A 17,300-nucleotide genomic window follows, 5' to 3' on the forward strand; every position below is an offset into this window, starting at 1 on the left:
CCATCCATGACCCATTTTCAATGCCCTTGCTGAGGGAAGGAGGTTCTCACCCAAGACTTGATGGTACATGGCCCCGTCCATCGTCCCTTTGATGCGGTGCAGTTGTCCTGTCCCCTTAGCAGAAAAACACCCCCAAAGCATAATGTTTCCACCTCCATGTTTGACGGTGGGGATGGTGTTCTTGGGGTCATTCCTCCTCCTCCAAACACGGCGAGTTGAGTTGATGCCAAAGACCTCGATTTTGGTCTCATCTGACCACAACACTTTCACCCAGTTCTCCTCTGAATCATTCAGATGTTCATTGGCAAACTTCAGACGGGTCTGTACATGTGCTTTCTTGAGCAGGGGGACCTTGCGGGTGCTGAAGGATTTCAGTCCTTAACAGCGTAGTGTATTACCAATTGTTTTCTTGGTGACTATGGTCCCAGCTGCCTTGAGATAATTAACAAGATCCTCCCGTGTAGTTCTGGGCTGATTCCTCACTGTTCTCATGATCATTGAAACTCCAAGAGGTGAGATCTTTCATGGAGCCCCAAGACCAAGGGAGACTGACAATTATTTTGTGTTCCTTCCATTTGCGAATAATCACACCAGCTGTTGTCACCTTCTCACCAAGCTGCTTGGCTATGGTCTTGTAGCCCATTCCAGCCTTGTGTAGGTCTACAATCTTGTCCCTGACATCCTTGGACATGGTGGAGAGTTTGGAATCTGATTGATTGATTGCTTCTGTGGATAGGTGTCTTTTATACAGTTACCTGTATAAAAGACACCTGGGAGCCAGAAATCTTGCTGATTGATAGGGGATCAAATACTTATTTCCCTCATTAACATGCAAATCAATTTATAACTTTTTTGAAATGCATTTTTCTATTTTTTTTCTTGTTATTCTGTCTCTCACTGTTAAAATACACCTACCATTACAATTATAGACTGATCATTTCTTTGTCAGTGGACAAACGTACAAAATCAGCAGGGGATCAAATACTTTTTTTCCCTCACTGTATGTACCAAGAAGTATGAGAACAAGGCTGCTACTGTGTCTACCTGCTCGAAACTTGAAAATGTCATCAGTCGAGGTGATTATCTTGGAGCTATCAGGGCTGAAGTCTTGTTCACAAACTTTTTGATCAAGCACAATGTACCTCTATCATGTAATAAATAAATAGTTATAGTATATAGTGAGGTTATATTATTTTTAGTTCATTGTTAAATTTCCTGACATTCCTTAATCTCTGAAGTGTGCCTTATTATTTTTCATATTTCAAAGTTGGCAGGTCTGAGACAGCATTAGAGCAGCCCTCTATTAGTCACGCATGTTCTGCACACGCTTTCAGCTGCGCTTCCGGTTCCCTCTGCCAGTGACTCTTGGCTCTCCATGGCCCTGAGTTCCACTTGTTGTTGAGCCAGCAGCGCCCTCCCTGCCAACAGCCCCCCACACCAAGGGTCACAGAGGCCCCAGTGCACACAGGCATGTGCATGACACAGCACTGGAATCGCCGAATGCCTGGATGGACCAGGTTTAAAGTTCTTGCTTATCCATGAAAAATGAAATATGAAAAATATTTCAATAAGGTATCCATGTGAACTGGCTAACCCATCCCCCTTTGGGCATTGCTTTCTGTTTCAGATAATTGTGGTTGCATACACAATCTATCATTACTCATGTAATGATAATGTAAGCAACAGTATCCTCTGAAGTTCAGGCCAGCTGCTGTAACCTTGTCCACAAGGTCAAAGGGGCTATTCCTGGATCTGGCCTGCACTTCCTGAACTCCCTCCCTCAAGAGGCTGCATTTCCTGTGAGGCTGACAGGACTGCAAGAGGTGTGCTGGCATCTGGGGCATTATCATTTGGCTGAAAGAAAAATTGGGATAACTGGATAAAGGGATACAATTTTCCCTGGTCAAATCTGATCAAACATGACAATGGTAATAATTTGTTAAGTGTGGCACATCACTCAAAGGACAATCAACAGACTTCAAAAAATACATTAATTGCTGGTTCACAGACCTCGATTAGCTCTAGTCTTGGATTACTCTACCTAAAATAACATTGAGTGGTCCATGACTAGTGGTAATCTGGGTCTGTGAAACCAGCCCTAAGTCTTCAGCATGGCCCTATGACAGGTAGTAGTAGATCGAATAACTAGATGTACATTATGACCATAATGACCATGCCAGCATTTCTTTTACTCTGAGGTTTCTTAACACATACTATGAAGCACTACTTTATGAGGATACTGCTTTTAGGAAAGCGTATGAGGACAACATCCAGAGATAAACTAACATTTGGCACATGAGAAAGTATCAGTAGATATGGGGCGCCAAACGTAAAACAGTACATTCCACATTTATAAATATTTTGGTTTTTAAATAAATAAATGCAAAATCTCCGGTTTTGAAAAAATATATATTTATGGTTTGATTAAATATTTAGCTAAATCCTAAATATGGGATTTGCAAACTAAACATTTAACTTTGAAATAAATATTTAGTCTAAATATAAATGTAAAATATAAATATAAATGTTAAATATAAATCCATTCATCTTCAAACCACTTATCCTGGAGAAGGTTGCAGGGAAGCCGGAGCTGATCCCAGGCATCATGCGCAAGGCAGGAATACACCCAGGATGGGATGCCAGTCCATTGCTAGGCAACACATTCATACATACACACACAGGGCAATTCCAGAGTGCCTGGAGAAAACCCATGCGGCCACGGGGAGAACATGCAAACTCCACACAGACAGGCACCCCGAGCCAGGACTCAAACCCAGGACCCTGCAGCTATGAGGCAGCAGCACTAATCACTGCGCTACCATGAACAAAGTTCAGTTTTTCTGTTATGAAATTAACTTTGGGGAATTTTAAAACATGTTGAAACTACTTAAATGCATATCTTACGAGGCATTCTAAATTAAACTTTATCTGAATCTCTGAGTCTCTGATCTCTCCTATATTGAGTGTTTTATGCATGAGTATCCCACAATGCATTTGGTTACATGCATGACCCGGCCACTATCACAGGACTATATGTCATTTATTATAAATCCAATATACTGGAGTGATTGTGGGCCAGTGTCTCAAAGTGGGAAACAGCTCTCTGTGAGTTTATACTTCACACCCTGGTCTGCTACTCCACTGGCCGCTCACTGTATATAAAGCCCTGCCTTGACAATCCCACCACATCTGCAGTTCGGTGCAAATATATATATATATATATATATATATATATATTTTTTTTTTTTTACAAGCTCCACATTTAACATTTAGATTTAACTTTTAACATTTATATTTATATTTAACATTTACATTGATATTTAGACTAAATATGTATTTAAAAGCTATATATTTATTTTGTGACTCAGATTTAGGATTTAGTTAAATTATTTTCAAAAATGGAGATTAAGCATTTAAGTATTTATTTTAAAAACAAAATCTTAATAATTGTGGAAAAAACGGCTAATGTATTTACTAAATGTGGAAAAAAACACAAGATTTAAGTTAAATGTGTGAAAATAGACACTTGAAAAAAAGTGTGCGCTTTTTACATTTGGCGCTCCATAAGTAGACAGGCCATTTTGTTGTAGGTGAATGTGATTTAGAACAAACGCTAACTAAATGAACATAGGTTTCCAAACACTATGCAAAAGTGATATTACAATGACACCCTTGTATCTGCAATTCAATTCAGTTTTGCCCAGCAGCTTATTGAAGTGATCTCTCAAGATGATGATGGTCTGATCTGAGCTCCAGTTACTTTACTCCTGGAACTGTCCCATAGTTGATAGAGAGCAGTGGAGAAGTGTAGTTAAAGTAAATCAACTGCTCTCTTAGTGACTGCTGACCGTAGCCATGCCACTGTATGAGTTGTACTTTGCTGTACTGTTTCTACATGGCTGGTGTGTGCTTGCTTGTTCTAAATTTTGTGTTAAAAGCACAGGATCTGGTTGTCATACATGACACGCACTGTGTTGAGTGTTATTGCATGTGGAGTCGAACAAAGATCTGTTCAAAAACTTCCCCAAAAAAAGCATTTACCTGATCTCTACTGTTCGAAGAAGAAGGCCGGCACCTACTCATTTCGGTGGCCCTGAAGTGCAAAAAACAAGAAAAATATTTTGAGAGCACAAAAAATAATTTCCACAACACACACAACAATTCTCACAACGGAAATGACATCACTCATGAGAAGGGATTCTGGAGCAGGAGGAAGCGGAAGAGAAACGGCTGAAATCGGCAAGGAGTTTGTTTTTTAATCTGAAATGCACTTATTATTGTAACATATTACTCGACACATGCTGTCCATCAGTACCGGCTACCTTTTACACATGGAGGGACAGCGAGTCTCATCACGGTGTTTCTCCGGTGTCGGGGGGGGTGATGGTGTTTTCTCCGGTGTGAGGGGTGGGGGGGGTGCGTATTTTATATAAATGAAAGTCGGCTCCTCTCTCGTCGTTGCTGCGGGTCCATGATCACCCCATGCGTGTACAGGTTGCCGAGCCCCACTGTACAGTAGCCCAGTGAGAAAAATGTGTTTATACAGCTCTAGCTTTAGGGGTCACTTTCTTACAGCAGTGTAACGATACTGGAGTAGTAGGACACGTGTATTAATAGTATATTTGAACATCTGTCAGCAGAGGAGTCGGTTCTGTAGATCAGCTATCAGTCTATTGGGCCACATAATTTTTGTCACGTAGATGGAAACGACTAATTAATACCTTATGGGTAAGTGGATGCATGGATTTTATGATTAAACTGTTGTCCCACACAATCCAAAGCACACTGACCACTTTTCAAGTCACGTTTAAATATATAATCCTGGTTGTCAAATTTTAGAATACAACGGTAAAGTTATAGCCAATACATGTATCCTTTTTGTTGTATATTCTATATATATATTCTATAGATCTGATTACATTGTGCAGTAATCGTGCTCACGATTGTTATTAAAATGCATACATGCATTTATATGAACTATGGTACTGGAGATTACCGTTTCCTTGTTTTTGTACTTTTAAAATAAACTTTGCATATCATTTATTAAAATTCAAATACCTTTCACACAATATGTTTAAAACAATGTGTCATACAAGTGAGTTATATTGAGTAACTAAATGTCATCATATCTTCAGCACCCAGTTTTGGATGGAGCTCCTACACTTGAAGGATGCAGGTTATTTCAATGGCAGCCATGAACAGGAGTGTTTTCTGTGCTTTGCTTTTGTTAACATCCTCCAAAAGGATTTAAATGCATACAAGCTGCTCTGCAACCAGTACAGAACTAGACCTTAGAGAATGTCAGCTTGTCCATCCGGAATTCCTAATGAGATACTTAACCTGCCACACATGTCCAGTTTATTTTTTATAATACTTGACTAAACAAGTGGGGAAACTGTTTCTAATATTAGCTTCTTATAACAAACCAACTGAAAACAAACTGTCATACCAATGTTCTGTTGTAGTTTTTTAAATATTAATGAGTACATCCAAATTTTGTTTTGTTACTTATTTTGTTTTAGCTTATATTTGAACATTAAAAGATTTAACATTTAACGTTTTGTAAAGTGTGATGGACAGGTGCCGTGAGATTAGATTAGGTCCCAGCCCAAGTCTGTAACTTAATCAAGGTGAGACTTAATCAAACTTCTACCAATTGCCATTGATTCAATCAAACTCACCTGTAAATGTGACAACGTTGCAGTACAACAATATTAATGAAATGTAACTAAATGTAAAGTATGACATGAACATAATTTGCATCTGCTTCATTTACCTGTCCAACTACTTCCTGTATATGTACAGTGAGGGAAAAAAGTATTTGATCCCCTGCTGATTTTGTACATTTGCCCACTGACAAAGAAATGATCAGTCTATAATTTTAATGGTAGGTATATTTTAACAGTGAGAGACAGAATAACAACATTTTAGAAAAATGTATTTCAAAAAAGTTATAAATTGATTTGCATGTTAATGAGGGAAATAAGTATTTGATCCCCTATCAATCAGCAAGATTTCTGGCTCCCAGGTGTCTTTTATACAGGTAACGAGCTGAGATTAGGAGCACTCTCTTAAAGGGAGTGCTCCTAATCTCAGCTTGTTACCTGTATAAAAGACACCTGTCCACAGAAGCAATCAATCAATCAGATTCCAAACTCTCCACCATGGCCAAGACCAAAGAGCTGTCCAAGGATGTCAGGGACAAGATTGTAGACCTACACAAGGCTGGAATGGGCTACAAGACCATCGCCAAGCAGCTTGGTGAGAAGGTGACAACAGTTGGTGCGATTATTCGCAAATGGAAGAAACACAAAATAACTGTCAGTCTCCCTCGGTCTGGGGCTCCATGCAAGATCTCACCTTGTGGAGTTTCAATGATCATGAGAACGGTGAGGAATCAGCCCAGAACTACACGGGAGGATCTTGTTAATGATCTCAAGGCAGCTGGGACCATAGTCACCAAGAAAACAATTGGTAACACTACGTCGTGAAGGACTGAAATCCTGCAGCGCCCACAAGGTCCCCATGCTCAAGAAAGCATATGTTCAGGCCCGTCTGAAGTTTGCCAATGAACATCTGAATGATTCAGAGGAGAACTGGGTGAAAGTGTTGTGGTCAGATGAGACCAAAATCGAGCTCTTTGGCATCAAATCAAATCGCCGTGTTTGGAGGAGGAGGAGGAATGACCCCAAGAACACCATCCCCACCATCAAACATGGAGGTGGAAACATTATGCTTTGGGGGTGTTTTTCTGCTAAGGGGACAGGACAACTGCACCGCATTAAAGGGATGATGGACGGGGCCATGTACCGTCAAATCTTGGGTGAGAACCTCCTTCCCTCAGCCAGGGCACTGAAAATGGGTTGTGGATGGGTATTCCAACATGACAATGACCCAAAACACACAGCCAAGGCAACAAAGGAGTGGCTCAAGAAGAAGCACATTAAGGTCCTGGAGTGGCCTAGCCAGTCTCCAGACCTTAATCCCATAGAAAATCTGTGGAGGGAGCTGAAGGTTCGAGTTGCCAAACATCAGCCTCGAAACCTTAATGACTTGGAGAGGATCTGCAAAGAGGAGTGGGACAAAATCCCTCCTGAGATGTGTGCAAACCTGGTGGCCAACTACAAGAAACATCTGACCTCTGTGATTGCCAACAAGGGTTTTGCCACCAAGTACTAAGTCGAAGGGGTCAAATACTTATTTCCCTCATTAACATTGAAATCAATTTATAACTTTTTAGAAATGTGTTTTTCTGTATTTTTTTGTTGTTATTCTTTGTCAGTGGGCAAACGTACAAAATCAGCAGGAGATCAAATACTTTTTCCCTCACTGTATTGTTCTTCTGTTTTGTATACTTTTCTATCTGATTCCCTTGAATCAATTACCTTTTCCACCTCACTGCCAAAACCCAGTATAATAACAAAGATGGAAAACTGAGATGCATAAATCTTTTTACATGGTATTGTCATTTGGTCTTTAATGTGAACATGTCTACTCCATTGACCAGTGAAAAATGTTAATGCTTGCTTTTAGTGTAATTTCAATAATAAGGATGCCTTTATTGTACTTTGTACTGTAATTACTCATGTTTTTTTGCATTGCAATATAACAAATAAAACTTGTATGTGATCCCTTCAGAATCTTCTTTTCATCTCTCTTTTTTCAAAATGCCATCACACTGTCATCCCAACATTAACCTGAAAACATACAAAAGAAATCTTAAATACTGGCAAAAAAAATATATACCAACAACTTATCATCAAAACCATGGGTTTTACAAAATTAAACACTGACAAATATATTTAAATCTAATTCAAAATATATATATTGACTTCCAAAAAGAAATGCCATCGATTACTTCGTTTAGGACAGAGTTTTAAAGTAAAAGCATACCTGAACTGTATATTTCAAATCCTTTTTATGTTTATTTTCGGTTGGCCATTTACGTTCATGTTGTTTTTGATCTTGATACAGTTATGCACATAATGTAATGTAACTTAATTAATACACGTGTCCTACTACTCCAGTATCGTTACACTGCTGTTCGAAAGCGACCCCTAAAGCTAGAGCTGTATAAACGCATTTTTCTCACTGGGCTGCTGTACAGCGGGGCTCGGCAACCTGTACACGCGTGGGGTGATCATGGGCCCGCAGCACCGGTGAGAGAGGAGCCGACTTTCATTTATATAAAATACGCACCCCTCACACAGGAGAAACACCATCACCCCCCTCACACCAGAGAAAACACCGGGATGAGACTCGCGCTGTCCCTCCGTGTCTAAAGGTTGCCGGTCCTGATGGACATCATGTGTCGAGTAACATGTTACAATAATAAGCGCATTTAAGATTAAAAACAAACTCCTTACCGATTTCAGCCATTTCTCTTCCGCTTCCTCCTGCTCCAGACTGCCTTTTCATGAGTGATGTCATTTCCGTTTTGTGTCCTCAAATTATTTTTCTTGTGTTTTGCACTTCAGGGCCACCGTAATACATTAAGGGACTAATTAACAATAAAACTCAATTAGATGTTGTTATGTAATACTAAATCAGATTTTTGGGGATTTTTCAAACAGCAAAAAGGCTAGAATGTATTCCTACCTGCCAAAATTAAAACAACTGAATATGGTATGTGACATAAAAAAGATATATGCATGTATATTTTATAGTAGTATATAATGCTTAATGTACAACAACAATCTGTAATTACCTCATTATATTCAAAAACAGAACAAAAAGTACTGCTGCTACTAATGCAAATGCAGCAATCATCCCAGATGATGATCTTGAAGTAGTACCTTAAATCAAAAATAGGACAAAAGTTATTTATTTCCACATGAATATCTCTAATCATTTTCATATTAAAACATTTACATGTGTGTAAATAGGCACATGACTTAATCCACATTATGCAAGCCATTAAAGGTAAAAGACTAAAAATGGGAACCAAATCACTTCATGCCATGTTAATGTAGGGAGAGACCAAACCACATGCACTATTTTTTTTGGGAATATATATGATGTTTGTATTATTAACCAGTATGCATCAGTATGATGATTTAAGAGAAGCCTGCTGGATGGGGTCACTCCAGGAACAGGGTTGAAGAACCCTAGTCTACAGACATGATCACCCACACCCCGCCTTAGCCACTGAGCTCCCTTTACTAAGGCACACTCATACATACTTGCATACTTCTATCTATCTTACAATTCAAACAGTTTGAGTTGCACACAGATATACCTGTGAAGATTTATATACTGGGGTGGATTTAGCTCTTTTAATGACCAGAATATTGTGTTGGTTTAATTAATAATAATCAATATAAAGTGGTGATTCTTTAACTCCTCTCCTCTCCAGATTTCTGACACTTCAGAGTCTGGTCAGTTCTAGCAGACCTTAAAATGCATTAAAGATTTGTTGTGTTGTCTCTAAAGTCCACAGTTTAGGGGGAATATGGACATCTTGATAGAAAGCCATTATTCAGGAGATGGGACTTCAGCCAGCTTGACACTTTCTCACACAATCAAAATCTACTACGACTAATCTACTACAACTACTGCTCAGCATTTTTATACATGCCACAAGAGCATTACAGGATGTTAATTGCTTAATTGTATCATGCAGTACACCTGTTTGGTGGCATCTGCATTCATTATGTTCTTCCACTTGTTTTTCCTTTACTTTGTCACCCGTCTGTCTGTATATCTAGACAGATCTTCACCATTCTGCTATTAACTAGTTTGAAAACAGATTCAGCATTAGCTGATAATAAAGCAGATTAATATTGAATCTATAATTAGAGCAGCTGAAAGGTTCCCTATCTGCAACCTATGGGCGGCATCATGAGCATCTCTCCAGAACCAGTGTTTGAGAATTATAAAACTAACTTTGAAATAACTAAACAATACTAACACATGAAGTTGGAGTAACAATATTGAATATTAAGATTAACCTTCCTCTTAAGTAGGATATTGTCACTGTTATAATCATTACCGAAATACATTTTAATCCCCTTTGTCATACAATTGATCTAACTGCCTATTATTTTAGTAATTTAGTATAGTCAGTGTACCTTTATTTTACAATAGAGTTGTTTGTATCTTTTAAACTTGTGTTTGCATCTTATAGAATTGAGCTCTACTGGTCAAACCTCTTATAAGAGTTATTTAATTGGGGAAAGCCAGCTCTTACTATATAGCACAACACTCTGTTAGATCAAAGAGGTTCTGTCAGTGTACAAGTATGCTGTGTCATTAACATATTAAAAGAGGCATGCAGTGATAAGGCACTCTGCAGTTATGGGTTGCTATCTGCATTTCTAGGTTTCCTAGAAAATATATTTACTATACTTTTTCAACCCCATGATTAGTCACTTCTGTCTTATCAGTATATAAAAATGTTTATGCAAAATTGTAGCAAGCAGTTTGGATGACAGTAGCCAAAAGACAATGATGACTAATTCAGACCTTTACTGTAACATACTAGATGTATAAAACTGAATACACATAAGAAAACAGGCATGTGAAATATACATTTAAAACATACAAACAAGAAAGAGACAACTAAAACTTACCTATATATATATATATAGTACCAGATGCTTTGCCGTATGTATTTGATGCTTCAATTACATACAATCCATTTACATCAGGGCTCTGCTCCAGTAACTCCAATCTCCTTCCATTTGCTCTAATTTTACTACTGGTAAGTGTGTGGTTTATTCTATGAGATGATCAAACATAAGAGAACATTGTCTTTTAAGTCACTTCAGTATACTGATATAATGGATAATGGACAGCTGAGAAACAAATTCCATCCATCCAAACATTCTCAAAAAACGCTTCATCCAGTATATGGTCACAGTGAGCCAGAGCCTATCCCGGCAAGTACAGGGTACAAGGTGGAGTACACCCTGAACAGCACTCCAACCCATTGCAGGGCAGTAAACACACAACAACATTAGGTTTATGTTTTCCACTGAGGAATCAACAGACAACTAATACGTTTCGGATTTATACATATGATGTAAGAATATCATAATAAGACAAAATAGTTATACAGGGAAAACCAAATTGTCTTTCTAGCATTATAGTAATAACTTTAGGCTATGAACATAACCTGGATCCCTGAAAAAGAGATGTTCTGTTATGCAGTATAACTGGCACAACTTCATTTGACCTGATGCTGAATCTTGTGTAGCAAAGTCACCTAAAAGTTACCTCACACACTGTATCCTGGAACCCCTTTCTCCAGAATATCACTGCTGAGAGAAGCACAATCTGCCATTGCACTACATACACTCACCTAAAGGATTATTAGGAACACCATACTAATACTGTGTTTGACCCCCTTTCGCCTTCAGAACTGCCTTAATTCTACGTGGCATTGATTCAACAAGGTGCTGAAAGCATTCTTTAGAAATGTTGGCCCATATTGATAGGATAGCATCTTGCAGTTGATGGAGATTTGTGGGATGCACATCCAGGGCACGAAGCTCCCGTTCCACCACATCCCAAAGATGCTCTATTGGGTTGAGATCTGGTGACTGTGGGGGCCAGTTTAGTACAGTGAACTCATTGTCATGTTCAAGAAACCAATTTGAAATGATTCAACCTTTGTGACATGGTGCATTATCCTGTTGGAAGTAGCCATCAGAGGATAGGTACATGGTGGTCATAAAGGGATGGACATGGTCAGAAACAATGCTCAGGTAGGCCGTGGCATTTAAACGATGCCCAATTGGCACTAAGGGGCCTAAAGTGTGCCAAGAAAACATCCCCCACACCATTACACCACCACCACCAGCCTGCACAGTGGTAACAAGGCATGATGGATCCATGTTCTCATTCTGTTTATGCCAAATTCTGACTCTACCATCTGAATGTCTCAACAGAAATCGAGACTCATCAGACCAGGCAACATTTTTCCAGTCTTCAACTGTCCAATTTTGGTGAGCTTGTGCAAATTGTAGCCTCTTTTTCCTATTTGTAGTGGAGATGAGTGGTACCCGGTGGGGTCTTCTGCTGTTGTAGCCCATCCGCCTCAAGGTTGTACGTGTTGTGGCTTCACAAATGCTTTGCTGCATACCTCGGTTGTAACGAGCGGTTATTTCAGTCAAAGTTGCTCTTCTATCAGCTTGAATCAGTCGGCCCATTCTCCTCTGACCTCTAGCATCAACAAGGCATTTTCGCCCACAGGACTGCCGCATACTGGATGTTTTTCCCTTTTCACACCATTCTTTGTAAACCCTAGAAATGGTTGTGTGTGAAAATCCCAGTAACTGAGCAGATTGTGAAATACTCAGACTGGCCCGTCTGGCACCAACAACCATGCCACGCTCAAAATTGCTTAAATCACCTTTCTTTCCCATTCAGACATTCAGTTTGGAGTTCAGGAGATTGTCTTGACCAGGACCACACCCCTAAATGCATTGAAGCAACTGCCATGTGATTGGTTGGTGAGATAATTGCATTAATGAGAAATTGAACAGGTGTTCCTAATAATCCTTTAGGTGAGTGTATATCCTAGATAGATGCTCCATGGCACAATGCCCAAGAGTAGTGTAGTGCCTCTCATTAAATGGTGTCTGGTCATCAGATACTCCTCCTAAATGCCTCCGTCTGTTTCAAAGAAGATGCCGTGTCTCGCCAACAAAGAAGTAAATACAGGCACGAAATAAATTACATGACTTCACAGGACAAAAAGTATTTTCTCTATTTTGTTTGAATTTCACTCAGTCATATTGATCTAGCCTTAAATGTACCGATAAATTTTGCTAGCTCACATCTTTATATATATAAATAAGTATAGGTAATGAGTTATAATGAAAACAGTTCAAACTACTCTGTGAAAATAAAGTGTGTAGCTGGTAAACGTTCTATTGATATGTCTTCTACTAGGTATGACTGAAGTCTGAAATTTAACAGTATGCAACTGTCAGTTATAAAATTAATTGTGAACAGGATCCCAGACTTTCTTCACTTATCCAAATTATGCATTAAAACGATATAAATGTAACCCAAGCAGGTTTCAAATTAAAACAATGCATTTTAAAATGGGACCAGTTTACTATGCAATCCGATATACAATTATATTGAGCTGAATGTAGTACAATTCAAAATGGCTGCTTTGGAGGTATAACAACTGGGACGATGCAGAAATTAAAGCACTGTTTACAATTTGGATGGAAGATAAAGTTAAAAAAGAAGCCAAACTAAGTACACGAGCGCTGATGTCTAGGATATAACTAAGTTCACAGCTTCTATCAATGGATATCAATCGATTGCCCAACCAAGTTAAAAGGAAAATTAAAATGCAAGGATCAGAGTTGATGACAAAAAGTGGATGATAACAAATGAAGTGGAGTCCAGAGAAAAGGTTGAACGTTTTTACCGGGGAACTCTGAGAAAAAACACCGAGAAGCAGACCTTGGAATGCATGGGACAGATATCGAACTGCAGCAGAGAGCACCGAAGACAGTGACACTTTTGACGTACTATATTATATAATATATATACTGTATGTGTGTGCATGTATGTAATACAATTTCAGATTATAAATCTCAGTATTGATAACTAATGCATACGATTTCCTGTGATTTAATGTAGATGTCTGACTAAACGTGCTTTGCTTTAGGATGAATTACAGCACTGAAGATACAGACATTTAAAATGGGTCATGTATTAATTCGATTTCCCATTGAACTAAGCTGCTAAACCTAAACTTTCAAAGAGAAGTGATTTGGTCAAAATTAATAAGTTGAGATGTAAATACATTGCATACATCTAATGTCATGCGTAACGAGAGGTTATCTGAAAAAGGAAGCTCTGTCCAAGGGGGAGGGGTTTCTGCACACTTCCGTAGGAACCCGATCGAAACTTCACTATCAAAGCTGCCATTGGCCCCTGCACACGTCACTCAGAACAGGTCCCTTCCACTTCCTGTTCTATAAAACGTGACGTCAGTGCAGGTTCGTCCTCTTTTGGTGGGAGAAGGACTCCCGCGCGACCTTGCAACCCTTGAGCAGTGCTTCCTTTTTCAGATAACCGGGGATGCATTCGCAACCTATCATTATCTTTCAAGTCAGAAGCCCTGCCCAAGGGTGAGGGGTTACTGTATAATAACAAGGGAGGAGGCAGCGAGCTGATAAGGGAGCCTGCCCCGAGGATACCACTAGGGGCCTCAGCAACACAACTCCAGACAGGAGACAAAAAGGCCCCTCAGCGCCAACCTGGGCTGTCCAGGAGCGAGGACCTTAGTCACGCTCTACCGGGGACTGTCTGCAATCAACATATACAAAGTGGGGCTACAGAGGTCAACTCTTACGCCCTCTGCTTACAATAGCAAGGCCGGCTGCTCTACTAGTGCATCTAGGAGCGAGGCCGTATATATACTTGCACAAAATATGGTGCGGGCCACCAAGTAACTTGTGTGCCTTCCGCGCTTTAACGTGGCAGTGAAACCTGATCCTGCAGGAGTGGGGCCACAGACCCACTGAATAACACACAGCTGGCTAGTCACTGAGTACCCACAGCTGGACATAACAGTATACACAGCGTGGCAGCAGGAACATTCATACTGCCTCCGCGCAGTACAGGAAAATCACGTTCACTGAACGGTACAGAGCATCCAGCTCCACTGTGCTGTCATAACAACTAAACACATTGTGGGGTGAAGGAAGCAGATCATGCACCACCACATAACACGGGAGCAGTTGTCACCTATTAGCACAGCTAATGCAGGACACCGGCAGGCTCTACCAAGTCCATCAAACCATAACGTTGCGGTGTGCAGGAAATCGTTCATGCACTCTTTGCATAACATGGAAGCATTGGCCGCTTGCTCCACTAGCCCACCTAGGAGCGAGGCCACACCAGCTCTACAATGTTGTACAAATGAACAACAATATACATCGAGTGGCAGCAGGAACATTAAGGCCACCTGTGGACAGCACAGGAGCATCCAACTCAATTGAATAGTACACACTTGGAAAGCTCCACTGTGCTGACAAGTAGATTTCGTACAAACAAAATATATACACCATGCGGCGCAGGAACAAACTCATGCGTCACCCATGGAACACTGGAACAGTTGATGCCTGCTGGTTAGACTGGCTAATGCAGGGCAACATTAGCTCTACTGTGTTGACAAATTAACTATATACACAGCGGAACACAAGAGCCTGCTCACATGCTTACCGCTGAGGGCAGAAGCAGTGGACTCTTGCTCTATGGCACACAGTCAGACCTGCTGACCAAGGAACTATGTAGTCAGCAAGGCAGCGAAATTCTTCTGCCATCAGCTGGGAACAGCGGCAGTGAGCTCTATTCTACACCAGTCAGAACGGAGCCACAGTCCTGCTGTTTAACACATATTATATATATTCAGAGCAGGGTACAGGCCAGACGCATGCACTCCCGCAATACAATGCATTATGAACGAACTATGTACAGGGCGGCCTTGTAAGGCAACATACCTTTAGGACGCATGACAGACCCTGGGAACACATCGACAGGGCTGTCAGCAAGTCCATGACCAGTTTACGTGGGTGCTCGACTGGAAGGCATAGTCCGGTGGAAGGGAAGACACGGTTCAAATAGCTCCATCAGGATGCACTTAACAGGGGCAAACCGGGAGAGGAAAGGCAGCAGGAGCCAGAGCCCGTAGGTTACTGGGGCTCGACTGCAGCCAACACCGGGTTCCCAATGGAAGGGACCTGTCCCATCACGTCAAACCTGTTGAACCGGGCATATGTAATCGGCGAGGCCCAAGCTGCAGCCGCACAAATGTCTGCCAAGGGGGCGCCTTCAAAAGGGCCCAAGATGTGGCAACACCTTGAGTTGAGTGGACCACCAGGTGTTCAGGAACCAGGGTTCCAGTGAACTTGTAGGCCATGGTAATGGTGTCCACAATCCAATGCGAGAGGCGCCTGGCTCTGTGTCAGCGCTCCATAAGACACAAACAGTTGGTCTGAGTGCCGAAAGTCCTTAGTGCATTCCAAATAGCACCTGAGGGCCTGTACAGGGCAGAGCAGGTGAAGCCGACTCTCTAGCTCTGAAGCGAAGGGAGGAGGATGAAAAGCCATCATACGCCTGTTGACATGAAATGTAGACAGCACTTTCGGAAGGAACGCAGGGTTAGGCCGTAGCATGACCCTGGAGCCATCTCCCGCAAAACAAACACATGATGGGTGTACGGACAGGGCGTGTAATTCGCTCACGCGTTTTGCAGAGGTGATTGCTAGCAAAAACTTAGTCTTAAGTGACACCAGCTTCAGCTCAGCTGAGTTCAGTGGCTCAATTGGGGCTTGGGAAAGTGCATCCAGCACTACATCAAGGCACCATGCAGGCAGTGAAGGGGTGCGAGGAGGCCGCAGCCGTCGAGCTCCCTTTAAAAAACTGCACAGCCAAGAAATGAGAACCAGGGGGCTCACCATCAATCCGGACATGACATGCGGAGATGGACACCAGATACACTTTGAGCGTGGACGGGGACTTACGATAGGAATACTGCGACCTCGTAGAGGGAGCTCTCGCCGACTGAATAGTGGCTACCACCAATCTGACAGACCCCAGGCAATCAATCACTCCCGCTCAGGGGCCAGGCCCAGAGCTGGAGGAGGCCCGGATTGGGGTGCCAAAGCGTGCCCTGCACCTGGGACAACAAGTCCGCTCTCACTGGGAGCTGCCAAGGCTCTCCGTGGAGTAGGGCGATCAGGTCTGCAAACCAGAATCTGTGAGGCCACAGTAGGGCTATTGGCAGAACTGTCGCTCGTTCTCTCCTGACGTTCTCCAGGACCACCGGGAAAAGGGGGAATGGTGGGAATGCGCGGCCATATGTGGGCTAGGACGTCTATCCCTAGGGTTCCTGAGCAGACTCGTACGGAGAACCATAGTGGGCAGTGTGTGGAATCTGCCGAGGCAAAGAGATCCATGTCCGCCCTGCCGAACCGGCTCCACAGTTGTTGTATCACAAACAGGTGGAGGCACCAAACCGAGACCAGAGGGCCTCCCCGAGAGAGAAGGTCCACCGCCATGTTGGACAGGCCTGGGAGGTGAACTGCTCTGATGGAGCGGAACCATGGCTGTGCCCACAGAAGCAGACGGCATGCTAGACAATACAGACCTCCTTGCCTTGCTGATATAGGCAACCACTGCTGTGTTGTCCATCCGAACCAGCACATGTCTGTGCCGTAGGACTGGCAGGAAATGAGACAGTCCAAGGAGTATTGCTTGTAACTCCAGGACATTGATATGGGGCAAGTGCGGACTCCATCCACCTGCCGCGGACTCCACGTCCATTG

At 41.7% G+C, this 17,300-nt stretch overlaps 1 protein-coding gene across 4 annotated transcripts in view; it reads right to left on the reverse strand.

Moving 5' to 3' along the window:
* Nucleotides 1–872: 872 nt before the first annotated feature.
* Nucleotides 873–17,300, reverse strand: part of LOC136751425 (nectin-1) — a 50,850-nt gene continuing 34,422 nt past the window's right edge. For 3 of the 4 annotated variants that reach the window (XM_066707035.1, XM_066707038.1, XM_066707036.1), the window contains exons 6-9: nucleotides 10,572–10,720; nucleotides 8,708–8,795; nucleotides 4,042–4,093; nucleotides 873–1,854 (exon numbers count right to left, since the gene is read on the reverse strand). In XM_066707035.1, coding sequence (XP_066563132.1) covers nucleotides 1,741–1,854; nucleotides 4,042–4,093; nucleotides 8,708–8,795; nucleotides 10,572–10,720 — 403 coding nt within the window. In that variant the 3' untranslated portion in view covers nucleotides 873–1,740. Of the gene's footprint in view, nucleotides 1,855–4,041; nucleotides 4,094–7,447; nucleotides 7,698–8,366; nucleotides 8,501–8,707; nucleotides 8,796–10,571; nucleotides 10,721–17,300 lie in introns of those variants that run through there. The other variant, XR_010817005.1, reaches the window with a different exon arrangement.

Source organism: Amia ocellicauda, chromosome 6 (genome assembly GCF_036373705.1).
Source record: "Amia ocellicauda isolate fAmiCal2 chromosome 6, fAmiCal2.hap1, whole genome shotgun sequence".
Lineage (NCBI taxonomy): Eukaryota > Metazoa > Chordata > Actinopteri > Amiiformes > Amiidae > Amia > Amia ocellicauda.